A 27,534-nucleotide genomic window follows, 5' to 3' on the forward strand; every position below is an offset into this window, starting at 1 on the left:
ATACTGTAAGATTTCAATATTTCGTACCCACAGATCACGTCTGTAACTGTGAAGTGCTTTTTTTTGTGATAACAAAGATAAGACCGCATGCGAGCAACCTGGATATACTTTAAGTTGAAGCTGGCGGCCACAGATTGGATTTGTACAGACACATCTTTGAGTTAAGAGGAAATCTCAGTGATTTACAGGCTATTGTTTTCTAAAATGTCAAAATGAGTCAAATGTCGCGAGAGATTTGGAGTTCAGATGAAATGATGTGTGTTTCAAAGTATAGTGTTAGTTTTTAATGGATTTCACATTTACCATTTACCATTTACCATATGCATAAGATGTATTTTTTTTTATAACTTTATGATTTGATTTGTGAATTAAAGTATTTTCTGAAAGAAATAACAACATATCTATTAGTCCTCACATGCATGATGTGTTCTTTTATCATCCTAGTAAATTCTGAAGCATCCTATTTAAGTACAGAGGCTTACAGTAATTCTTCCTCTTGTCACCTGAGCCACTAAAGCTCCTCACGGGAGGCAGATTTGCTGCAATTTAGTCAGAACAAGCTGAAAAATGGGGAATGAGTTTTTATATTTCATTCTCTGAGCTGGCGTCAATGTATTTAATATTTTCATTCGCTGTTGCTTTAGTAACTCCTCTGAATGTCTTATTTCACAAACTAAATTTATGTTGTGACCTTGTGGGAAATTTGAAGTAATTTACATCAACAACAAAACAACAACAACAACATATAACGTCAGACCAGATGCTGCAATTAGAATCGCAGTGGCCTATAAAGGCTAAAATGAGAACAGCTTTTCCTTTTTATGTTTTTGTCCCAGATTTACATGACTGCCGCTTTTAGAATAATGAGTCCATTTTACAATATGCAAGATGACATGATACAGGATGACACAACAGAAGACAACAAAGTACATCAGTGCAACACAAATAGTCTGATCTCAACTCACTGGACTCTGATTCGATCAGTGTTATCGCCCTACATCGTCATGGAAAAGACTTCATGTTGGACGTGCGGTGGTTTTATTGATTGCTTCTAAAGATATACAGTAAAGGACAAATCACTTGGCTGTTTTAAATAACATGCCTTATCACAAGAAGAATGCTTTTAAACACCAAATTCAAATCTGGGGAGCAGCGCCTCGATAATGCGCCATCATGATGAAATCAGAGCCTAAGGTGGAATATCCCTGGGATCTCAAATGAATCTCAAATCACAACTCCAGGGAGCACGCACACACAAAGGCAAGGCAAATGTCTGTGGAACACATTTTTAATTAACTTGATCCTCCTACCCATGTAGGCGCCAGACATCTGCGCTCCGACGCTGAGCCAAAAGCAAGTGTGAAATGATATACCGGTACTTTGTTTTCACCTGTTTTCTGTCCCCCAGAATCTTTGTTTTATTCATAGTGGCCCCCAGCTTGAAAAATAGATGCCTCCAGGGGTCACTGAAGAAACTCAACTAAGCTTTAAAGTAAGATTGTTGAATAGCACTGTTGTAAAGGTTACTTAGTTTATTTTGACCAAATAAAAAAAAAGAAAATGTTTATTCCAAATAGTGACGTCTCAAAATTGAAGCAGAGTAAGTAGAATCTTTTTTTTCTCCAGTTAATGGAAATAAACTGTTTATTATATGAGAACCAGCCGAATCATGACATTGCTCTCATACCACAAATATGAATGTTTTAAAGAACTTTTATCAGGCTGTGCGCAGTAATATTATCTTAATGAACATGTACAATGTACCATTCCAAATCTAAAGAGACAAAACATCTTCATTCACAGACAGTATGCTAACTCTTCAGTCTGCAGCTCTTAGATTTCCTGTAAGCAATCGTGCAATACACATAATCCTTCGGATAATTGTGCATATCTAATTGATAGAGATATCTGGGCTCACGGGGACCAAGTACGCTGTGTTGCTTATTTATGCAGTGATACTACTGCTTCACAATTACTTCCTTTCTCATGGCGCTTGTGCAATTTAATTTCTTTGGAGTCAGCAAGTTTTATTGCAGCTGAGGGAATAATAAAAAAGCGTGATTGTGTTGAAAGGACCTCCTCCTTGTGCCTCTGAGTGTGAAATTCACACCCTCCAAGCTGCAGATGGAGAGCTGCCATGGATTGATTCCTTTTGTTTCAGAAAGATGGAAAAAGGCTGCAAACCAAACCGGCACAAGAATTGACTGCGTCTGCATGCATCTGTTGTGTTCCCATTTAATTATGCAGTTGGCAAGCATGTTATACGCCTTGATTTTCACTGAATGACAAGTAACATGTGATTGGCAGCTCTGGAAAGTACAGTTATTCTTAGAGAGTAACACAAATCAGCTTTTCTGACATGTGATAGTCCTTAATTTGCTTGACTTTGTAGCATGTCTTAAAGTAATTCTCTATATATCCAATTAATTAATGGAAATGAATTGAAAACCAACTCCATCAACAGATTTATGAATTCTTATATTCCGAATTATTTATTATCTTACAGTAGTTAATTTTCTGTAAGCCCTATAAATTTCAACTCTCTGGATCGCTGGATATGAAAAATTACTTGGACCCTTGTGTGATTTTATGGGGATTATGTTGTGGGATTTTGTTCCAGCACTATCCATCAAGATATTGCAATCCTGCAATGCTAGAAATAAAAATGTGGATCTAGATGTTCATCAAAATCGAATGGCTTGGATCGTCCAACTCTGTCCATAACTTTCTGAGTAATACGCAAACAGACAAATCAACAATCTAATTTTCTGTAACAATGCCTTTCATTTCAATTGACAAAACCAATTCATAGTAACTTGTTGCTATTGCTGTATTCTACTGTGCTGTATTTGGCAGCAAAGTGATCTCATTCGACCCGCTATAATCCTGCCGTATCAACGTTTGATCTATCCCAGGCAAATTCAATCCCTTTTTAATGACCACCCTTTGGCAACACACACCACACTCTCATTTCTTTGAACAACAGAGCAATAAGAGAGACTTTGAAGATGTCGTTATGTAATCCCATTTCTAATCCAATGTAATATTAAATGCATGAAATATTGATGCTAGTCTTGTCATTAAAAAGGGATCAGGCAATGTGCAGTTATTCTTGAGGTAACATCCAGTATAAATCCCTTTGGCAGCAGCTATCACAAAATAAAGATGCTTCTTCCTTCACCAGTAATGAAATCTCACCCTGCAGCTCTTGGGTTCCCCAATAACTGTAGATGAAATCCATAACTCTTAATCAGAGTGTGGCTGTGTCTGGATGCAGATATGGAAAAGCCCCAAAAGTCTTTTGTTTTCTACAACTTAATACTTTTACTTCAAAGAGGTGATTGAGTATTTGTAGTTATTATATGTATGTATATTTTCTTTAGACATATACTTCAGAAAATCAGACATACTCTAAAAAAAGACAAACAGCTGGATTTGTAAACCTGAGAGTGATGGAGATTCCAGATGCATTTGTCTGATTGCATGCATCCATATTTTCTGGGGGGGGAAAAATATCAAAATTATGATGTAGAAGTCTCAAAATCCCGACAGGCCAAGTGTATTAAATAGATGCAAAGGGTTTACTTTAAATGATTAATGCTGTTTAGAATATGCCTAAATTGTAACCTGCAAGAGAAATTGAAATAACCCAACTGTTGTGTGAAGCACAAAAATATTGATATCGCACGTGGTGCCTCTCAAATAAATAAATGAAGTAAAGTAATGAGATTAAAGCATGACTTCCACCCAGTTTAAACGAATTAACCTGCAGAAGTGGAAAATATTCGCGCGTCTTGTGCACGAGGTAAACCTGCAATGTCACAGAATGTCCAGCTGAGGTCAGTGCTTCTCCACCGGACTCCTCTGCAACGTTCCCTCTAAGGCGCGCTCGTGCGTAAATACGCGCAGCGATAATTACGTTGCGTGTGCGTTTAGAATAAAATGTATTATTACGGTGTTGTCCAAGGGGACTGCTCGGGGAGTTTGTGTGTTTTCTCAGACGCATGAAAAATTAGAGGGAACATTGCTCCTCTGTGCCCCCCCCCCCCCCCCCCCCGAACAATGGCGCGCGTCGCCTTTAAATCCATGTTGGATCCATGACGTCGCGCTGTAAACACGACTGACGCTCAGCTGCGTGGACGAAGCATCCTCCAGGAACCCGGAGACCAGGTCCCAGGTTGTCCGTGTTTATTTCTCGAGGGGACCCACTAGAAACCCACTCGAATAATTGCGGTTCACCTCCGTCTCTCATATGCGGGCTCCAAACTCAAGACGACGGCGCTGCATCTGTCCTGTTGAGTGCCATGGCGAGACAGACGGACGTCCCGTCCTCTTACTACGGTGAGTCCGGCTCGTCTTTTGTTGCGTAAAACGCCGAGATGTTTTGTTCCCCCCCCCCCCCCGTCCTCCGTGGAGCGTTGCGGGATGCAGCCAGTCTGGAGCGGCGCTTTCCCTGCTGCTGCTGTGATTTACGCAGGACGACAGATAGCGAGTTGCGAATGTTAACTATTTAATTGCGTCAAATACGCAGGAGAAACGTTTTCTACGTTTAGTTTCCGCAGCGGATTAAGCAGCCCAGCGCCTCTTGGAGTCTGTGCCCCCCCCCCCCCCCCGGTGATGTAACGTTCCTTTCGGTCTCCTATTGTGGGACTTGTCCCCTGGAACGTTTAAAGTCCTCACAATAGAAGGCTGCTCTCTGTCCTGTCGACACTTTCCACATTCACTTGTTCCCGTCTTTCTTTGTTCTCACATCAAACATTCTAATTCTCAGACGCAGAGGTTTTTTTTTTTGGTTTTTTTTACTGTTGACAACAGAATGTAATATTATCTTCTTTAGAGCTGCAATTATCAACATTATCGATTAAGGCGACTCTGAAATTCTATGAAGTTGCTTGCTTTTACAGATGTTTACATAATGTAATATTCCTGATGATGATGATGATGCCATCAGGTTGCTTTCTTCTTGTTCATATTTATTTTTACTCAACATTAAGACAAAATATAAATCATTTTTTTCCTTGTAGTGTTTATTTGCTTTTAGAAACTGTGAGAAGACTTTCCTCCTTGTCTTCTTTGAGGGTAATAACAGCATTATAACACCTGTCGTCCGGGAGGTGCAGCTACTGTGGAGCAGTTCTGATAACAAAGGATTTATTTTTATTCTCTTGATCGTAGATATATTCGAGCGGCTTTATTTTTGTCCACCAGATTACCCTGTGAATCATGTTGTTTATCACAGAAGCAGAATCCTCCTCTCTCAGATTGTTCACCGTGTTTCCTCGTCGTACTGGTGTCTTTTCTAGGTTTGATGTCAGTCGTGAGACTTCAACAGCTAAAAATATTCCTTTCTATATTTAGTAACCTTCCGTTCTCATCATTGAAGAGCGAGAATACGTTGCCTCTTGTTAGATACGTACAGTAAGGCTACAGGGGAATATCACGGAAGCCTGCTTGCCATTGAAAGTGAGGTCGGACGATCCAGGGCGTCTCATGCTTCTTTCAATAAAACATTTCTTATCCAGGCGGCACTCGGAGAACATAAACCTCCATCATTATTTCTTTGCTCCTGGCAGCAACAGTCCCGCGATAGTTTGTCCATCATAACATCAATTCTTGATCGTTCAAAACTACCCCAGGAATCACATGAAAGTCATTATCACTTTGAGGCCTACTAAAAAAAATAGAATCCTTATTTCACTAATGGTGCTTTTCTTCAGGATTTGGCTCGGTAGCTTTTGAAGATATGTCAAACACCTAACCCACTCGGTCCAGTTTTAGTTACTGCTTGATTTTAGTTACAAGTCTGTGGGATCATTATTATTATTAGTTATCCCACAGGAGCAAATTCTATAAATTTAAACATCTTGCATCAGTAAATTAGGGATAGTACTGGGATCCAAACCATACTAGATTGCGTTTCAGATATTCTGTGAATGTTCACTCCAAAAATCAAATGTATATTATAATATTTGTTTCTTGGGCCATACCTTTCCATCCATTCATTACTTCTTTGGTAACAGTGCTCACAGACAGAAATACAAGCACAGTGCACAAAAAACAAAACAAAAACACACCACCTCCGTGGAAGAATTGAGCTAAACGAAAAGAATTACGCTCCGCAGAAAATGAAATGCAATTTCATCTGATTTCCTACATCAGCTGGTGAAAATGTGTGTGTGTGTGTGTGTGTGTGTGTGTGTGTGTCACTGGATTTGGATCAAATTTTATGTTGCAGTGGCTCTTGGGCTTAGGAAAGTTTCTTAAAATTAAGCAATTTTCCAATATCGCACTACTATTGCTACTACTGATTATTATAATATAAATAACGTTATTATTATTATTATTAGATGATGAAACTGAAAATATAGAGACACAGACATGATGTTCCACCACCATTAAACATATATTTGGTGGTGGGTAATGTCTTTTGGTTAAACAGGCGACAGAAAGGGGTCGAGACCCGGCACTGCCTCCAACATTTAGCTGAGATGGTTCCTATGGAAATAGATCTGCGTTCATCCTTACGGAAAATCATGATACATGTTTTAATTTGCTTTGAGGCTCATCAGAGTGAAACATGACCTGAGTGCATAGCCTGGAAGCTATTTTGCAGCGGTTCACACATTGGCAGAGGCGTGGGCCTTATATTATATAAGTTATAACAATTATATTTCTATTGATCCGTTATATCATGTTCACCAGTATAGCCAGAGGTACACCTAAAACATACCAATGTGCCACTCAGTCCAACTCTCACTATGATGCAGACTTCATACGTGTATTATTAACCTCCTTTTCATCTCACAGTTCTGCTTGTCAGGAGACTCTGGATGATTATCTTTTATGAATGTGGGTTATCAGTCTCTGGTTGAGATGACGGTTAACGAAGCTTCAACTCGGGCTTGATGCAGCACTTCCATAAATTTAGAGTGGCACAGGCATTTTTTTAAAACCTGCCCTTGATGTGAAAGGCTTCTATGCTTTCCAGTTCTTTGTGAACATGCTGACCCTGCGTGTCCCACAGATCTCATGACCGCAGCACTCTGTCAATCGCAACCACACCCTGTCAGTTGTAGCCCATTCTCACGGCTTGCCACTGACAAGCAGCTCGCCATCAGAACCTGTCAGAGTCCAAGTCAGCTTCACAGTGTTACATCGGCCCTAAGAGTAGCATCACGAGTCATTATAATATTGGGATTCAACGAATGTGCATCATTGTGGATGTTGATAGTTGTTTTTTGCGACTGAGATGCTCCTGTCCAGAGAATACAGTATAATGAAGAAATAGGATTTTACTCACCACTGGACAGCTCCATATGTAGCCGGCTACATATGGGCGCTGTCCAGTGCTGAAGTTCACATTCAGCATCAGCACTGGATAATCAGTCCATCTCCAGTGTACTTGTGGCTAGTGTATTACATAACGTGTTCATTGGGCTGATACTGTAGAGCGGAAATGTTCAGTCAGTCAGAAAAAAACAAAATGAAAGTCTTAATCATTCTGGTGCAGGTTGGGTAAGTAACAATTTAGGTATGAGTTCCATTCACCACATAAAGTGCTGAGTCAGGCACACTGTTAATGAACAAATTCCTCGGATGAGCAGCTTGCTTCCCTAAAGGCTGCATTTTTACCCGGAGTCAATGCAGAGTGTCGACAGAAAGCTGAGCGCTTTCGACGCAGACGTTCTCAGATTCCTCCCGTGAAGCTGCAGTCAGCGTCGCTCCAGCGGCTGATTTTGTGATGCCTTTTTAAGCATCGCTGTCCTCTGCAAACACTCACCTTAAATGAAGAGCGATGCTGACTCAGCAATGTCCCGACACATTTTTTTTTATTCGTCTTCATGGCATTCCTGTTCATTGGCCTTACCAAAGTGATGTTGTTCTTCTTGCTAATGTTGAATGTCTTTTCATAGACGAGCGCTAGCCGTGTCTTCCTGGATGCTGAAAGTATATTATTCACGCTAATGGTTGGGGCGAGTCGGTAAATAATTTCAGAGATTCTCAAGCGCTGGATGGTTATTTGGTCTCGTCGGTTAAAACGGGGCATTTAGCTGCAACGAGGCTGCAGCCATGTCTGGATGGCAGCAAGGCAATTTCTGAAGTGCGCATGTAGTTGTTTGCTGTTGGTTTGTGGCCAGAAGGAGAAGTGACATTTGTCATGATTTCTGAAACAGCTGACTGACAGAGCTGTTTCTGAGGCAAGTTTTGCCTTTTTCTTTGTTGGTTTTTCACCTTTTTATAAACCTTACAGTATGTGACAAAGGAGAAACGTTATATATATATATATAGTTGTGAGACATCTTGCGATGCTTTGCCGTGTCTTTGGCAGGAGTGAGTCTTGTTTCACAGGAACGCTGACATGCCTGGAGGCTCCCGCCGAAGTGACCGAGGTCACAAAGGCCGAGCCTCAACGCTGCTCCTGACTGGCTGTCAGCAGTTGACACTCTGATAAATCCCCCCATTGTGGGTTAAATCCCCAACCCGGATCCCACTCTTCCCTGTCCTTGAGGGGCACAGCAAATTAGCGTTCACCACTTCACCCTGTCCTTTGCATCGTCCTCCCCAACACCAGCCACTCTCATGTCCTCCCTCACTACGTCCATGTATCTCCTCCAGGGTCGACCTCTAGTCCTGTTCCCTGGCAGTTCCATCCTCAGCATCCCTCTACACCGATCTAGTCCCCGTCTCTCCTCTGGACATGTCCAAACCATCCAAGTCTGGTCTCTCTGACCTTATCTCCAGAACAGCTAACCTTCACTGTCCCTCTTAATCCAGTAGATTACATGTTAAAATATTCAGAGTTCTCAGGCCTCACCCTTCTGCTAACAGTTTGGAGGATCCGGCGGGACTCTCCTAAAGCAGCGATCTGGATCTTGTTGACTTGTCTCAGTGAGGACAGCAGCACTTTGAATGTTTGTGTTTTTCTCTAGAGAGGGAAAATAAAAACAAGGCACAAAAGATGCCTTTGAATACAGAAGGGGGGTAGAAGACAGGCAGAGTAAAGCGGAGCTATGGTGCTTGAGGGGGGGGGCTGCATGTATTTACTCACCGCATTGATGTTACGAAGAATGAGACCCATTTGTGGCCGTTCACTACTTTCATTATTACCCCCCCACCCCCTTCTGCTAACTGAGGAAGGATTTCATTTCATTTCCAGAGCGTAACTCAAAAACACTTTCATATATTTTGACTAAACTTTTCACAGACAACAGTTGCTCTTTGAAGAGATGAGTTTTGTTGTTTCGGGCTTGTTTTGCGAGTGGGCTTTGTCTCAGTGGAGGCTGAGCAACACTTAACAAATGATCATTATTTTCTCTCAGAGCTCGATATGAACATCTGACTTGTACTGTAGACGAGCCTCTGGATGATTTGGGGATTTTATTTTTCATTATTTCAAAACTGAACTTTCAGGTATCCTGTTTACGAGAATGTCAATTAACTGTGTGTGTGTTTGTAGCATACAAAGTCAAGTTAGGCCTTGCCAGTTACCCCCCCCATCCATCTCAGTTCCTCTCAGTCTGTTTTAATGTTATTCATCCGTGAACCCTTGACAGTGAATCTCTGCCAGACGTCCCATGAACATGTCCCAGTCTCCCATTTGTCTTTCCAGCAGCGATCCACGCCAGCCTCGTTGTCAGTGTGCCGCGCACCCCAAGCTAATGTTGCAGCAGAAACCTGAGCACTGCTAATTTTTAAAAACCACCCCAGTAGGGAAACACAGAGACCAAAGCCGTGTCAGCGATGCTACTTCCCTCCGCGGATTGGCAGAAGCCAACGCGCTCATCAAATATGAATGAACGCAGCTCAGCGTTCCGAATTGCATAATGCACCAACTCTACTGAACATCACAAAGCAGAATGTTTTTATCATTTCTATTTTCCACTGTTATTCTTGAAAGCTTGTTCTAAGCCCAACTTACAATGCGCCGTTCTCTTCAGGTCTTGGAAATGTTTTTGGCAGTGGAAATAAATAGAAAAGTAAGTTCCCTCTTAATGTCCCGTCTGACCCAACCCAGACCTGTGGCGTGGTGCTGTTTGCCGGACCTCTGTATGAAAGAGGCCTGTGTTGGACTGTGGAGTCTTGTACACTGGGGTCTGTCTCTGCATACTGCATGTGTTTATGGTGACAAGCAGAGGAATGCAGGGTACCTGAGAAAACCAGAAAGACTTAGGCTTAAGGGTTTGATGAAAACCCTTATAATTCCTAACGTTTTTTATATTTTACAGGTTTTTGCAGGAACATTTGAGCAGGAAGCCAAATAATAATTATACTGCTGTGGACCACCATACTGCAGTTTTGTGAATGTTTCTTCATCAGCCCCACTTTAGAATTTAACTCTAATGGTCTAACGGCACTTGCACTGAAATGCTGTGCGTCATCCAGGATTATTATTCAGCCTTTGTCCTTTCTGTTTATTCTAAACTGGCTCAATGAGAATGACTCATCAGAAATAATTTTTTCAATTATTTTTCTTTCCCCAGACTGACAAAAAATGCATTTGCCAGTGATTATTTTAATGCCGAAATTACTCCAATGACAGAATAAACGTGTTTACGTGTGTTTATTCTGCAGCCCAGGTCAAGCGGCGACGTTCATTCTCAACTGTTACGGACTTCAAAATGAGCTGTGCAGTCATTTTATTTTACAATGTTTCATTATTTTAACACAATTAGTTAAGCGGCCACAGACTCATGATGTGAGGTTCATCTATTCTATGAAAACTGGATTGGAGCTCAAAGATTACCACCAAAGGGTTTGTGTGTAATTCCTCATCTCATTCCTCAGAGCCTGTGATTACCACCATGATTGTTGTATTACGCCTAAATCTTCCAGTCCCAGCAGGACACACTGGTATTATCCAGCACGATGTCAATGCAGAGAGTCGCCGAAAGCGGAGCTAGCAGTGCCTCTGCAGCTTTCCTAGTGTAACCTGCCTGCCAGCCTTTTCCCAAACGTTGTTGACTACAGACCCGTCATTCAGCTCGACCACAGCCAGCAGCTCGCATCCAGTCCGCCAGCCTCTTCTCCTGCACTGGCAGGCTGCAGCGCAGTCCCAGCAGCCGGCATCTTGTGCAGCGTCTGTTTTAGTCCAGTCATCGCTGAAGATTTTCACCTCTCTCTTTTAACCCTTCATTGAAAAATGCTTTAGCTGCAACAGCCTGGGGGTATTTCTGGAGGTGTTATTTAGTAGGAACAGCAGGTAAAATTAAATTTAGCTCAGCTGAATAAGCACATGCTGCGCCACCTCCCCCGGAACATTTGAGTTTATTGTGCACAGCATGATTGCTCGTTTGTTTTCAAGTTTCTCCCGCCGTATTTTATTGCATTTTTTATTTATAATTGCTGTATTTCGGACCGTGATCTGTCCTAATTTTGTGATAAACTGGTGGGAGGCTCGCTGCCCGCTGGTCCTCCGACTGGATTTACTCACGTTCTGCTGTCGTCACACCGCCGGCTCTCCCTGATCCCAGCGTGATTCGGTTCACACTCGCCATATGGAGAAACCTGCTTTTAGCTCAGTAACTCTAACGCTGTGGAATCCTGTGTGTGTGTGTTTTTTGTTTTGAAATGCACATAACCCGAGACGATTTGAACCTATGACCTAGCATATTGCTGTCTAGCACCTCCAATGAGTGCTAATGAGAGTTAATATGATGCAGCCTGCTGGTCATGTCAGATGTTAAAACCCAATTGGAGGCAACTTAATAAGACGCAACAAAATAATAATTTTCTCACTGTTGTTACTTTTAAAGCGAAATGGTGTGGAGCTGCTATAGTTCAGGTGTCCCAGTCAGCTGGGATCATAATGGCTTATCAAGTCATGAATATTCCTGTGATAGTGAACGATCTAGTTCTGGTGCGATTTACCTTCATTATTAACATTCTCTCTTATTCAGTGCTGTGTGAGTTCCTGAAGCGAGCACCTGGTACGGTGACGCTGTGTCCTCAGCTGAGGATGACGAGTTCACACACTTACCCCAGAACATCTTCCATTTTTAGACCCGTAACACAACTCATGCTCAGATATGTATGGAGTATCTGAGCCCCCCCACCACCACCACCACAGCTGTGTTTGCCTGATCTGATTGTAAACAACTTCTCGGGCATTTAGAATTTGTAATGACACTGTTGCCATTAGTTTGATATTTATAAGATGGTGTACCTTAAATTTTGCAGCACACATAATCAGCACAGTTTTAACTACAATTTGAGCTTTGTTATAAATATGTAGCATATAATCTGTTACTCTGTTATTTATTTGTATAAGCATTGTATGTCAAACCCAAACTAAATCTTGTAATAAACATAAATCCTGAATCCAGATGACGATCCACCCACGTTTTCTTGAGCTCTATAATCCATTCATGAACATTTATGTAGCGTATAAAGATAAATGTTTATTCATCATCATCATAAAAAAAAAAAAAAACACATATTGAGTCAGAAATATTTATATATTCAAGTGTCCTGCTGGACTTCAAAGAGGAATCAGCTGTTTGGCTGACAGCCGGCACTTCTGCGAGGGACTTTCAGTGGCAGCCAAACAGATGGGCAGCAAAGCAAGAGATTTAAAAAGCAAGGACAAAAGGGAAAAGGAGCCACTTATCAAATCTGTTACTGGGTGGCAGCTCACGTTGCTTCGAGCTCAATTGGTAGCGACTATGACCTTTGACAGATGCAGCCGTTTCCAGGCGATAGTTAATAGGAATTATTCAGCACTACTTGGTTATTTACAGCCCTTCAGTCAAGTGATGATCTTTATGAACCGATACAGAAAAGTCACCACAGTTTTGTTCTAAAGGCACGTAGATAACCGGCGTTGTCAGTAGATGCATGACACTGCTGCCTTTTTGTAGTCTGTTGAGTGAAAGTTTATTTATAAGCCAAAATAATAAAATGTTATATACGCCCTGTAGTGTGTCTTTATGTTTAGTCTCTAAGGGGGTTTGGTGTGATTTAATGTTCCAACCTTTCTGAATTTTATGGACTAATTACTCGACGATTGCCGGGGGGGGGGGTAATACAAACATTAATGCAAGAATATCATGAATGAACCTGAACATATTTGGCTCATGTATACCATGGATGTTCACATATCCAGACTTTTTATACCATTATCAGCTGAACGGCGTCATAATGAAGAGTTGTGTGTGTGTGTGTGTGTGTGTGTGTGGAGCCATTTCAAAATTAACTACACTGGCCATGCTCATTTTAATGACAGATTATATCGCCCAGAGCAACAGTCGGTCATTTAAATGTGTTTTTTAATGGATGATTGTAGAGCGCTATGGGAAGGAGGCATACGATAAATCCGGCACACCAGTCATTTTAATCAGGATAAATTAGCTGTTGAATTTGGCTGTTGTAGCGTTGGATTTGCTGCTAAAACTAAAAAGGGCTTTGTGCTTGTTAAATTCAGGACTTGTTATTACATTCAGAGCCGGTATGTAATTCTGCTTTGTAGTTTAGGTCGACACCTACTGCCCTGAAGTCCGCCACAGCTGCTTGGAGATATTCTAGTCCATAAGTGATGATTAATAATAGGAACACAACACACTTAGTTTTCCTGGTGGTGGGGAGTGCTTAGGGACCAACCTGAGAGTATTCCTGATTCTTTTGCACACGTCTTATTGATCTCTGGAAAGGGCAAATTCCTCTCTGCAGTTGACTCTTCCTTGACGAGCAGTGGACAGCATTTATTACACCTGGGAGCAGGTTACGTTGAAGATGCATCTGCATGCAGACTGGGAGGACTGGGACTCAAACCACAGACTTTCCAATACGTGGACAACACTCTTAACACTGTCAAGGAAATTAGGGGGAAAAAATGAGAGTGGACAACAACGAGTCTCTTTTATGACGTTATTAGCACCTCTACAAGGTTAACATTGTTTCAAAGAGCCAGTGTGCTTGGAGCACGTTTATCTGACTGACAATGAGGAGGATAACTTGTGAGGGGTTTGTACAGGTGCAAATAGTGAGAGGCAAAAACAACAATGAGTTTGTAGTTCCCACACCGAGAAGGGAGGCATGAACCTCCCTGATAAGAGCCTGACGCAGGAAAAGACCTGGAGGGAATAATGCACTAAAATGAGAAGAAACTGGTGTGGTGAGAAGGAGAGAGTCATTTCGATGTGAGATGTGGTGTATGCAGGCGTAATTAAAAGAACAAGAGGGTTAAAAAATAGTAGAAGCTTCAGGAAGAGAGGTAAAACAGGGAACAGCTGCACAGCCGAAGCATAATACATGATTACAGCATGAATGTCAGAGAGCCGTTGGTCAGAGGAATGAACTGTAAATCCGAAACAGCAGCACGTTATGTGCAGGAGGACATAAAGTGTGCTAGGTAAAAAACTGAGACAGAATATATCCTCTAAAACTGAAGGACACGTTGCCGTTAAATGCTTTATAGAGCCCTAAAGCTCTGCAGCTCGGACATGTTTTTCTCAGTTATTTTCATTTTGCTGTCTGAACTTGGACAAACGTTATGTCAGGCTGGTCCCATGTGATAGTGGTTATGGTCTATCCATATCAGTACATTACTGTACTTTTGGATTGTCCTGTGAGCAAACCAGCCTCCTCCACTTCACCCTGTCCTTTGCATCGTCCTCCCCAACACCAGCCTCTCTCATGTCCTCCCTCACTACGTCCATGTATCTCCTCCTGGGTCGACCTCTAGCCCTGTTCCCTGGCAGTTCCATCCTCAGCATCCTTCTACCGATATATCCATATCAGTACGAATTAAGTGTTTCCTATAACAGTGTGTATCTCGCACTTGCATATATATATATATAGTTCTTATGTCTTCTGTATTTGTACTTTGTCAGTGAATTTAATTATTGTTCCATTAAGATTAAACTATCCTCAAGTCTCAGATAATCTTACTCTCCTTTTCTTTTAGGTGAACCACGCAAGTTTGACCCAAACTTCAGAGGGCCTGTTCACAACAGGTAAAAACCATCTTACCATATCGCTAATAATGGAGAAACTTGTAATGCTCAATAATTCATAGTGTTGAAAAATGTTTGGTCATTGCTGAGAATGACGGGCAACAAAATCACTTCATTAAAATGTCAATAAATCTAAATGCACAGACTTGTATGTAAATACCAACAGAACAATAACAATAACGATGGTTCTGCTTTCGTATTGATTGTTCCAATTCGTATAATTCCATTGGCACACATCCCCGTCCGGCGCTCTGATAGATTGATCATTTGTCATGCTACGTTAATGAAGAGCGAGGCTGGCGGCTCACTCCACTCCGCCGCACAGATCAATAGCAATAAGTCGAGCTGGTGGCTGGAGTTAGTGCAATGACACACGCTATTACTGTTAACTAGACAGACGCACCCAAAGCTGATGCAGTCCTCACATCAACCTTCAGTGAGGTTCAACTGGTAGCCCGGCAGCACTTCACGGCAGTCTGCTAACGACAGAAGCTCATGAAAGCCACAGTACTATATATTGGATCTGATTTATCAAATATCACGGTGGCGCAGTGGTAAGCGCTGTTGTTTCAAATGATAAAATGGAGTCTACATTTTGGGTCTGCCTCCTTTTCTTGAGCACAGCGAAGAGCTGAATATTGAAATAATAAGCAAAGCATTCTCCAGGGTGTGTTTCACGAGCTTTTCTCAATTATTTATTCTTTTTCTGATGCAATGCAGGCCCTCGTCTCTTTTATGTTTGCCGTGAGCTTGGCAGGCTGCTGTGCCGGCGCGATTCAGTCCTCCTGTGTCTCTTCATTCGGCGCTCTCCGGCCCGTTCCTCTGCTGCAGCTGGGCGAAGGCACCAAGGACGTGGAGGGCTTTGATGTTTCTCTAGCTCAGAGGCTTTTCTTAATGACAACTGTGAGAGAACTAACTTTGGGGTCATCGTGGTTTCATGCATGCTCAATGCTTTGAAGGAGCTGCATCTGCTATTATTGAGCAGTCGCCTAAAGCCCAGACAGAAGTGGCCCCAGCGCTCCAGCATTAAACAATGCATCTGCATTATCAGAGCTGAGTATACACAGATGAGCCACAACTCCACGACACTTTTGTAATGTTATAATTTCTTCTGTGGCTTTAAGGTTTGGGCCACATTAACTTTGCACCATGTGCCATCAAACATCCCCAGTCAAGTGACACGTTTATTTGATCCTTTTCAGATCTGGAGCTACAATGATTGTGTCGATCGATCGGTCTTTGATTTAATGCAACTTTTATTTATTTTACGTCCACAATTTGCACTCGCATAAAATCCTTGCTATAGATTAGCTGGACAAACTGATTCACAACACACTGGCACCCATGCATTCTGTGTCACCTTGGCTCCTGCTCAATATCAGCCCTAACGTAACTTGCACAACAGTTAAATGTTGCTCTGACGTAGCTTCCTGTCCTGATTTCTCTTGGCCTTTTAGAGCCGCTCTGCCTGCCGGCGCTGAACACGAGCAGAGCGAAATGTGCACGTTAGAGGGGGTCTGGATTTTGGGAGTGAGGCCACGTCGTCCATGTAGATTGTTGTTTGATTATATTTCTGGATACGACTTGCAGTCAGCGCGGCATGCTTTTGCTGAGATGAATTGTTTTCAGCTTCCCTTCAGCACTCACCTAAGCTTCAAAGGTGACTTTGTGCTGTAGCACTGAGCGCTGTGGTGCTGTGTTTGCACTTTATCTTAATAATGCAGTCTTGTCAATAGGAGGGCGTTGGGACATTACATTACTGTGGAGGTTCGCTTTATGTTCTGAGCCCCCCCCCCCATATTTAATCACCTCTGATGTGTGGCTGAGTGATAGTTAACTTATCTATCAGAGGATGTGGGGGCTTTCAGCGGCAGGGAATGTAGCCGTCACATGGCAACGCCGACACCGCTTCCCTTTATTCTTTGTCTGATGAATTTAAATTGTCCTCCATTGTCTCGCTATGTTTAATAATATGCACAATATCTGCATCAGCTTTGCAGCTTGTGCGGCAGGCTTTATTCCTGCTCCTCGTATATTCAACGTCAGGGTAGAAGTGGCTGTCACCGGTCAGAGCTACGCTTGCCTCTTATCTTCAGAAAATAATTGCTGCGCATTCTGAAAAGGTTCCTCTCAAGTTGTTATAGTCCCCAAGCCTCGCTTTCGACAGCGGTAAAGCGTTCTTTCAATCTGTTGTCAATCCAATAGCACCGATTTTGGCTGAACATTTACTTGATGGCATGCTGCATGTGATCTGAGGGTTAATTATTGCTACATGGGCTGCACAGGCTGAGTGATGATTTCATGTTTTGAACTTTCTGAGATCTGCATTGGATCTACTGGAACATTTATGTCAACCATTTTCACACAACTAAGACTTTGTGTAAAATATAATTGAATAACATTATTAATAAAAAAAAAAAAAAGAACTCACTTATGTGCAATCAATAAAATGTTATCAGACAGTTACCACATTATCTGATCACCTTGGAATTGATCAATATGACCCGAACGAACTTTCAGTTTAAGTTACCGCTGCTCTTCAAGCCAACGCAGATATATGAAGTACATTTTTTCACAAGTGTACCGACTTAATTCAGCAACAGACAAAGTCCATTTTTATGAGTGTACATTCTTGGTGTAATTCAGATAACAGTGGCGATAATGGAGTCGTTTGATTCTGAAATGAGAAACGGACAGAATGAGCGGCCTGGCCGGGACAAAAGAAACTCTCAGTCCTCAGTATTGCTCAATTCAGCAAATCAACCCCCCCCCCCCCCGGCAGCCTGTTAACATAGATTGCATACTTTACTACAGTTATCAAAAAATAGACCTTAACTGGAGTTACAAATGCAAAGAGTGCCGGATAATTGCAGTGCATGTTGAAACACGAGACATGACATCGAGTTGCATTGGTTTTGTTTGTGTCTTGCTTCCATTGTGATGTAAAAGGGAGCGGTATTTGTCCTCAGCTGTCTTCTTTGTACCTCTGCGCTCTCATTTGTGCTGGATCATCAGTATTTGGAGGCTGACGAGCAGAGTGCACACGCAGCAGCGTCGGTATAGAACCATCCAACAACACCGGATACAGAACCAGGACAATCTGCTCTTCAGAGAGCAACAGAGGGAAACACTGCCTCACTCTCTCTCCCTCTGAGATTGGGCCTCCTAAAATGGCCTTGCGCCTTTGGATGAAAGAGGAGACGGGTAAAAAGCACCTCAAAGAGACAAGAGTTTGTGTAGTGACTGGTCTTGGGGGGGAGGGGGAGGCTACATACGTCCGGCATATGTTTCCACAAGGCTTGGTGGATAGAGCTTGGCTTTATTCCGTGCTGGGAAAGGAGGGGGGGGGGGGGGGGGAGAAGAGGAAGGCTCGTTATGGGAGACAGACGAATCTCAGAGAGAGAGAAGCTCTTGAATATAGTCGACTGAAAGCACTGTGGAGTGAGACACGGTCTTCAAATAGCTGCCTCTGGACCGTGGGACGCTTCACTCTGGAGGGAGATGATTCAGGGTCTCTTTGGAGCGTCAGTAGAACACAGATGACACTTTGTCATGCCTGGTAGAACCCAGATATAGAGCTCAAACTCATTTCCCTGCCAAACATGAAACTGTTAAACGAGCGAAACACATTTCTTTGTCCTTGATATGAGACACATTCCCCTCGTCACTCATTTTTCTCTCATTCCCCCCCTCAGGAGCTGCACTGATGTCGTTTGCTGTGTTATTTTCATCGTCACCATCCTCGGCTACATTGCTCTGGGTACCATCGGTGAGTTCCACGCATTGTTGGAGATTACATCACACCTCAATTTCACGACGATAATCAATTTCAGTCACAAGTCCACGGATGCAGATGATGCAGAACAGCGGTGACATTTCCTGCTGTCGTCATGGTCCAAACGTGTGAATTGCTCATTCCTCCTGCACTTTACAAAACAAGTAGAAGTAGAATACAATAATCAAATCAGACCAGGATACACAGCAGTTTTGTTTTTTTGTGTTTTCAGTTTCATGATGCCTGTTTACGTTGTTGTGGGGCTTAAACGGGCTATTATTTTAATGATTGAAAATTGCATCACAAAACACAGCTTGACTCCAGTCATCATTAGTGAAGCTGTTTTGAGTTCTTGACGCGCGGCCAGTGATTCCTTGTGTCTGTCTTTCATTCAGACTTTCTTGAAGCCAATTATTTAACGTTGTCTGGGTGATTAAGGGCCCTGCAATCTTGTGAATCGCGATGTCTCTCTGTCGGCTCTTGTTTTTAATTTGGCTCTTCCTCCAAAGTTCCCCATTTGATTTTTTATTTGGCTTTATTATTTTTTTTCCTTTATTTCGTTCTGACAATGAGCCTTTATGAAAAACGATTCAAAGCAGTTTTGCATTTTCTCTGACTTTCGTTATAGTAATTGTGCTTTTCTTTTTCTCTCAAAAACCTCCTGTGACGTTTGCAGCCTGGATCCATGGTGACCCTAGGAAGGTTGTCTATCCAACTGACAGCCATGGCCAGTTCTGTGGCCACCAGAACACCCATAATGCGTAAGTACAAGGATATAAGTTTGAGTATTGTCGTGCACTGAAAAAATTAAGTTCACAAATTTCTTATACATAATACAAATAGTGCTTTTTCCAGATACAGATAGAAAAGGATCAAATGCAGTTATCATTTCACCGTGTTGTATTGCTCAATACGTTAAAGGGACTGAATACCCTGCCCTCCTCTCTAACGAGACCCTCCTCGGTGTCCCGTTTCTCTCCACAGAAACAAAGCCATATTATTCTACTTCAACATGTTGAAATGTGCCAATCCGACAGTTTTAATTAACCTCCAGTGCCCTACAACCCAGGTAAGAGGCTGAGTCATGCCCCCTCTATATAGCTGCACATTTTTCCATCGCTTCTTACACCGTTCATCTCAAACCTCTCCTCCACGCTTGATTATGCAAGATTGATGGGCGTTCTCATTAACATGATGTCTTGCTTCCTGCAGCTCTGTGTCTCCAAGTGCCCTGACAGATTTGCAACTCTTTTGGATGCATGGAATACCAAAAACTGGGAATATTACAAGCAATTCTGCAAACCAGGCTTCGGGATTGGCAGTAAGGTGAGAGGAGTTATAGGTCTCTTGCCATTTTGCAAACTCGATAAAAATGTATTTCAATCTCTTTGTCCTAATTGTTGATAGTTTAGAACCTTTTTCCTTTGTTGTCGACACACATTTTAATCAAATGTTTTTCACAAAACCAAAGTAAATCATGCAGGGAATAGCTTTTGAAAATGCATCCCCCAGTTTCCACCAGTCGTTCTAATGAAGAGCCCATTTGAAACAGGCACCGGTGAGCCAGCAGCACACGGATCACATCGCAGCCCTGCTCTGTAGGCTGGGGGTGGATCCGTGACAGTGACGTGGGCATGGTGGAGTGTACCTGAGGTGGCGTGTGGGAGCGCCTAACAGCTCTGTCACACTGTTTAGCCCCTTTCCAAGTCAACACACGGAATTTGAGTTCTTGGTGTTGTTTGGGAATAATTATAGTAATAATATCAATTCTAAAACCACTGTACATTAAAACGTGGTGAGATCAGATCTCTGTGATTTTATTAGTTTGAGCACAAATTGTGTAGGATATGTAAGGATCATTATTTTGTTCTCTGTGAACTGAATGATGCAAACAGTGTATTTATAACCATGCAAAATACAGTTGCATTAAATTGAAAACCCCTGTTTTGTCACACAAATAGCAAACAGGGAACTCCCTGTTGAATTTTGTTTTTTCTCCAATTATTTCAATCGTCTTCTTTGCAGTCAGTTTTAGAAGTCATTCAAGATGAAGACTGTCCTTCTATGATTGTGCCAAGCAGACCTTGTAAGTGTGTCTCAAGAATTTAAAACACAAGCTCGTTATTTGTTGCCCAATTTACTGAGAGAGAAATAAACCCTGTAAAACGTTTCAGTCCTTCAGCGGTGCTTCCCCGATTTCAATACAAGAAATGGAATTTTAACTGTAGCCAATCAGACGCTCTTCAAAGACGGCCACAATAATGAGAGGAGTGTCGCGGACCTCAAAGATGCTGCCAAGTAAGATCTGCTTCTCTTCAACGTCGGCTTCTATCCTTGTTTTGCAGCCAGATGAGATATTCAAGAAGGAATATGACAAGGATTAGACTGAGAACTGGTGTTCTTGCTTTAGATAAAAGATCATACATTTATTATCTGCCTTGTAGGTAAAGTGTTCAAGTGTTTCCAAACTTTTAAACTGTCAATAGGAATGCCAACACAGCAGCCAGAGAGTTCTGGACAAACGTTCCAGGGTAGGACCGGTGGGCCTGACCCCGATGTCACTGATGCCCCGGAATGTGTTCAGCCACATTCAATTATTTGCATGTTTATTGCATGATAATTCTGCATACTCATAAGTTCATGAGCAGAACTTCAGCAGCACACGCGAGCTTATGATCCTATCGCAGCCCTAACATCGTGTTGATGGGCTGTGATAGCAAAGGTGAAACGTGAACATGGAAATCGTGCATTTGAACCAGTCAGCTGAAGTTATTATACATACATGATTCTGTGCACTGCGATCCACTTGTTTATGAATGAATTAAACTATAACGTGCTTCACTTCTCTTCTCTGTAGCCGAATGGCCTCCATTCAGCAAGGAGTGGAAAGGTCTCCGATGATTTGTTTCAGCTTTTTAACTTGCCTCCGCTGTAGCGGTGCCTTTGCACAGACTAACTCTCAAAATCGTCATCGTGACGACCCTGTACCTGCATCCCTCCGACGGCTAGGACAGGAATTAAGACACGTTAATACAATTATTTTCATGTATCGGCTTCAAAACTTTGAGCCATCGGCTCCTCTGTGGGCGACGTTAAGTAATGCACCTTCGACGGTGTTGTGCTGCTCCCTGGTGGTCGTTGGGTTTCCATTCTTGATGCAGATGCTGTGTTTACGCTGATGTAAATGCAGGTTTGTATCACATTTTGCGCAGCAAAAAATGACCAGCATCCTGAAGGAACCATTGACCAACGGTGCTTCACTAACTGATACTTGTTTACTGACTATTTGAAACTAAAATCTGTTCTTCCAGACCCTCGTAATCTGGTAAATAATCTTAAAAACGTCAAAAACCATTTTGAAACTGGATCCGTGTTTGCTTCAGCATGGCAACATTAAAGATCTAGTGTCAAAATGTTTTCGAGGAGCTTCAGTAAAGTACTAAAACAAACAAACCTCAGCCCCTATCAGTGTCCTGTACTAACTACTGCCACCTCTTATCGCTCTCTCTCTCTCTCTCTCTCACTTTGTACCATCTCATCTTGTCACTCCATCACAGAGGCATCGCCAATCTGCTGAATGCCAAAGAAGTTGGCATGAAGATCTTTGAGGACTATGCAAATTCCTGGGACTGGATCCTCATGTAAGAACGGCCTCTGGTTCTTTTCACGTTGCGCATCTCTATGAAGTGTGGCGTTTGAGCTGAGAACCTTCTCCTGCCCTTTGGTGAAAACAAACTTTTACAGTCTCCTATTAGCCTTTCAACAGTGAGCCAGTTCCCAGCATGCATGTGTTTCTGTCGTTGCAGGGGTCTGGTGATGACTATGGTGGTTAGTCTGCTCTTTATCTTGGTGCTTCGCTACACTGCTGATGTGCTCCTGTGGTTCGTCATCTTTGCTGTCATTGCTGCCGTCGGCTACGGTGAGCACACGCTCTGGAGTCTGGACAGTAGCTCAACTTGCCTGTTGGACAATCTGTATGTGCGTTCACACGTATGGCCGTATGTAACAGGGTATGAGCTATCCAGATGTGCTTTGCCGAGGTGCTAAAGATCTGCTCCTCAGCGTTGTTTTCAATTGGCATATTTATTTTACATTGTCAGACACATTGAACGTATTTTATGTCACCCTGCAATGACAGAGGTCATGGGGTCACCGATTTCAACACGTCTGCGTTTTCTTGGATCTACTTGTTTGTTGTCTAGTTTCCTACGTTGACATTTGGCTTCCCAGCTAAAGGTTTTGTTCAATCCTGTCCTGGCTTTCATTCACGGTCTGCGTCTTTCAGGTATCTGGCACTGTTACTGGGAGTACAGCACTCTGAGCGGGAAGCCGGGCGCTAACATCACCATCTCTGACATCGGCTTCCACACGGACTTCAGCATTTACCTGAAGCTCAGCCAGACCTGGCTCATCTTCAGTACATTATCGTCCTCTACCACATGTTTTTTTTTGTTTTGTCAGAAATGATTTCTTCACTAAAACTTGAACTAGCTCTGTGTTGTTTTTTGCAGTGATCACACTGTGCGTGATTGAGACAATTGTTGTGATTGTTCTAATATTCTTGAGGACGAGGCTGCGTATTGCTATTGCATTACTGAAGGAAGGAAGCAGGTAGGAGTGGATAAAAAGCGGTTGCCTCATTAAAAACTGAAATGTGTGTAAAAGCTATTTGGTCTTTCTGGTTTTCAGGGCTATCAGCTACATCATGTCCACTCTCTTCTACCCTATCATCACCTTTTTCCTTCTGGCCATTTGCATTGCTTACTGGGCCATCACAGCAGTGTATCCTTCACACTGATGAACTGATTTATCCAGTACAAGTACAAGAATGATGCTTCTGTCATGCATTCTGTGGAGGATTTACTGGAGGAAAACAAACTGTCGTCGATTTATTTTACTGAAAAAGAAGCGTGCATCTTTCACTTGTTGTTTTATGGAATCCGGAACAAGCTGATTTTCTGTCTTAGCCCTAGAATTGTAATCCCTGCATGTCTGAGATGCAACTCGATAGCAGATAGCTAAGCACTCAAACAAAACCAATATTTTTAATTACTAAACAACCAGTGAAACTTCCCTTTGTTCCTTTGTATTGTCCTTAATAGTTACCTTCAGCTTTCTAGCATCATCTGGCAATGCGGTCTACAAGGTCACTCCTTCTGATGAGAAGTGCATGTATGCCAGCCTCACATGCAGTCCAAAGGTCAGTCTCAGGATTTTAACATCAGTCGAGTTCGTACTGACAGCTGACGCTTTAATACCCAACAGAGGTTGCTTAAGCCTGACCTGCTTTTCCTGCTTTGTGTCATTTTATGTGAACATCTTCAGGATTCATACAACAAAGACTGATTGTGAGGAACTCTTTTGCTTTATTTCAGACCTTCAGTCAGACCAATATCACCAAAGTCTGCCCTGGATCACAGTGCATGTTTGCCTTCTACGGTGGGGAGAGTGTGTACCACCGCTATATCCTGGTCCTCCATCTGTGCAACCTGTTTGTGTTCCTCTGGCTGGTCAACTTTGTCATTGCGCTGGGCCAGTGCACCCTGGCTGGGGCCTTCGCGTCGTACTACTGGGCTCTGAAGAAGCCAAACGACATCCCCGCCTGCCCGCTGTACTCCTCTTTCAGCAGAGCTATACGGTAAAGAGCTGCAACGGGGTATTGAAGATCTATTGAGCATTGACTTGGATGTCCATACAGATGTTTAAAAGCTGTTCTCCTTGCTCTTTACAGTTACCACACTGGTTCTCTCGCCTTTGGCTCCCTGATCCTCGCTGTGGTGCAGATGGTCCGAATTGTCTTGGAGTACCTTAGCCGCAACGTGAAAGGTAAGCTGGAACGCCAAAAGAGCAAAACAGCTTTTTTTCCTATTTTGCTCGATTTAGTTTAGTTCTCCAGTTGAGATGTTGATCATAAATTGATGTGTTCCAAGGTTCTCAAAACGCATGCGCTCGATTCCTGGTCTGCTGCCTCAAGTGCTGCTTCTGGTGCCTGGAATGCTTCATCAGGTTTATGAACAGGAATGCATACATTATGGTGAGTTAAGAAGCAACTTGTGTCCTGATTGTTTAGATTAACGTTGTAATCTGGCAGCAGTTCAGTTCTTAGTTTGTTTGGCTTGATTCCTGATTCCTCTCTAAAAGCGCTGCGTTCACTCACCAACAGATCGCCATCTATGGGAGGAACTTCTGCACCTCTTCCAAAGATGCTTTCTTCCTCTTGATGAGGAATGCTATTCGGTGAGAATTTTAATAATGTCGGATGGATTCGCCTAAACGTGATCAGCGTCTGGAAATCTGAGTCAGCGAATCCGTTGATCCCTTTGCCTTCTCCTTCTGCTGATTGACACACTTGGCTTTCACTCTCTTCCCTTTAGGGTGGCCGTCCTGGACAAGGTGACTGACTTTCTGCTCTTCCTGGGGAAGCTGCTTATTTCAGGAAGTGTTGGTGAGTTTAATTTCTCACAGTTTGTGAAGTGAAACTTATCTTTAAAAATGTTGCAGATCTCCACCTGTTTACAGTGTTTCTGACGGCATGAGGGTTAAACGTGTCCGCCGCAATGTCCACGAAATGTCCTTGTGATTTATCTCCAGTGCTGTAGTCCTCATTTCTTTACCTCTCATTGTTTTTCACAGTTTTTTTTATATATATATATATATTTTCCAGGTGTTCTTGCATTTTTCGTCTTCACACATAAGATACCAGTCATTCAAGAGGAGGTGCCGTCCCTGAATTACTTCTGGGTCCCCCTCGTGGTAAGGAATGAAACTACAGCGAGCCTGAATCGCGTTCCTTGCGGTTTGTCTGTGTCTCTCTTCTGATTTGGACTCTCACAGAGGACTTTTAATGCTGCTAGTTTTGCTCTGCTGATTTCTACGACGACCAGGCGGCTGTGCTTTCTGATCCGATTTGATGTTTGAAACCTGCTGATTCTTTCAGACGGTGATATTTGGCTCTTACATGATTGCACATGGCTTCTTTAACGTCTATGCCATGTGTGTGGACACACTGTTCCTGTGCTTTTGTAAGTATGCTCTGCTTTTCAATACATTACACAGTGTGAGAATGTCAATGCACGCGCTGGGTCCTTGTTGGTTAAAGGTCAAAGGTCAAATAGCATGCCATTGGTTGGATCTAACCCTTTTCCTCTTGATAAAATGGATTCCTGCTCATGCAGCGCTTTAATTCCTGTGAATAATAGTTTGTCTCTAATAAGTCTTTGCTTTCTTTTCTCCTCCTTGCTGCCGCTCTCTCTGTGCACTGTCTGCTCCTCCTGCGCCTCCTCTCCTCTTCTGGGGTCACGGTCTCAGGTGAAGACCTGGAGAGGAACGATGGGTCTCCCTCCAGGCCCTACTACATGTCTCCTGGTCTGCACAAGATCCTGCGCAAAGGACAGGAGGGTGCTAAATTATGTGCTGCCTCCTGAGTGATACGTGGTTATGCTAATGAACTGCTGACTCTCAGTCACTTCTCCATATCTTCTGTATGTGTGGAGGCTCTGGCCGTATGAGAGTGATTCCTCTAGGGCTAAAATTCAACACTGGATGCATCCCAGCCTGGTACAGAGAAAACTAGGAACCTGAAAAGACTTGCTTGTACTTCAGTTCCTCACAGAAAAGGCACGAGGGACGAGAAAAAGACATCTGTTTACTTCCTGTCTTGAGCCAACTCAGATACTTGCCTTTTTTTCTGCCACGCTTTTATTCTTTGTTTTTCTTTTCTGTGTTCTCTGCTGACCTCTGCCTTACCGAGACGGTACGCGTCCACTCGCAGGACAGATGCACGGGCTGAGATCAATGAAACATGAGCATTTCTACCCAAATAAACATGAGGACCTTAACTTGTACAGATTTGATGGACTGTGGCGCACCCTTGTGGTGCACCCTTCTTGTCGCACGTCGTTCTGCTATTGTAAAAGTGCATGCACTTTCACATATGGAACAAGAACCGTGATCTATTTCTTCTATCAAGCATGATTATTTTTGCTGGCTGTTAATGTTTACCATTGTTTTTATAGGTTGCTTTAAGCCACATTATTACTACAAACACATAGATCCAAAATGGTGTTTGATTCTGCACTTAAGTAAAACAGGTTCCTCTTATTTTATATAGAAAAAGGTCACAATAGTCTCAGTTATTATCATGGAGGTACTGTGAACCAGACAGAGACATTTGTGGGGAGGTCAAGACTTAGAATATGAACAGATCCCGACAGTTTAAGGAAACCTCTGTATGCAGCCACTAGTTTATGTGCCTAGTTGTGGGGAAATAGTTCCTTTTATTCTGTGGTTTTGACCGAACACCAGGAACTTCTTGTGATAAAGTTTTTAAAAGGATGTCAAAGCCATTTTTGGTACCTTTTTTTATCGGGTGGCTCAGATGTAGTGCTGTTTTAATACCGAGTATAATACACGCATCTGTGTGGAGGTGATTCATTGTTCTTGTTGTACAGGAGATTTTTTTTTTATCGATGAAATATAATGAAAAATGTCAATCTTTTTTTTTTTTTAATAAACATACATGGTTTATGTATTGTCCTGTGCATTTTGAAAATACTTTGCCTGTGGAGAAAAGATGACCATAAACATCCCGGTTTAACTGTGTAGGCTGTGACATGATTCAGCTGTGAGCTCAGTCTGCACTATGATCTCTTGCCTCCTAGTGCGGGACCTGGAAGTGAACGACGGCTCGCCTGATCGGCCCTTCTACATGAACCACAACCTGAGGAAGATAATGGGCAAGAAGAACGTCAAGAACAGAAGCAGGACATAGAGGAAAGAAGGTGGGGGGCTGGAGAAAGACAGCAAATC

At 42.6% G+C, this 27,534-nt stretch overlaps 1 protein-coding gene across 1 annotated transcript; it reads left to right on the plus strand.

Annotated features, from left to right (window-relative positions):
- Positions 1–4,304: 4,304 nt before the first annotated feature.
- LOC137916125 (choline transporter-like protein 5-B) lies at positions 4,305–27,242 on the plus strand. The gene is made up of 23 exons (XM_068759228.1): positions 4,305–4,341; positions 14,903–14,951; positions 18,647–18,720; positions 19,403–19,487; positions 19,711–19,795; positions 19,939–20,052; positions 20,752–20,812; positions 20,901–21,024; positions 21,213–21,257; positions 22,284–22,367; positions 22,533–22,645; positions 23,012–23,143; positions 23,238–23,337; positions 23,416–23,508; positions 23,839–23,926; positions 24,102–24,364; positions 24,458–24,552; positions 24,657–24,760; positions 24,890–24,963; positions 25,101–25,171; positions 25,391–25,479; positions 25,664–25,748; positions 26,035–27,242. The coding sequence occupies exons 1-23, from the start codon at positions 4,305–4,307 to the stop codon at positions 26,148–26,150; spliced, it is 2,181 nt and encodes a 726-aa protein (XP_068615329.1). The 3' UTR covers positions 26,151–27,242.
- The last annotated feature ends 292 nt before the right edge of the window (positions 27,243–27,534 follow it).

The sequence above is a fragment of the Brachionichthys hirsutus genome, unplaced genomic scaffold (assembly GCF_040956055.1).
Source record: "Brachionichthys hirsutus isolate HB-005 unplaced genomic scaffold, CSIRO-AGI_Bhir_v1 contig_466, whole genome shotgun sequence".
NCBI lineage: Eukaryota > Metazoa > Chordata > Actinopteri > Lophiiformes > Brachionichthyidae > Brachionichthys > Brachionichthys hirsutus.

What these genes read in the sequence shown, in the direction of transcription:
- LOC137916125 (XM_068759228.1), top strand. Translation starts at nt 4,305, where the DNA reads ATGGCGAGACAGACGGACGTCCCGTCCTCTTACTACG. An exon ending in CCTTAGCCGCAACGTGAAAG is followed by an intron (nt 24,553 to 24,656) that starts GTAAGCTGGAAC and finishes ATGTGTTCCAAG; the next exon opens with GTTCTCAAAACGCATGCGCT. An exon ending in CACACTGTTCCTGTGCTTTT is followed by an intron (nt 25,749 to 26,034) that starts GTAAGTATGCTC and finishes TCACGGTCTCAG; the next exon opens with GTGAAGACCTGGAGAGGAAC.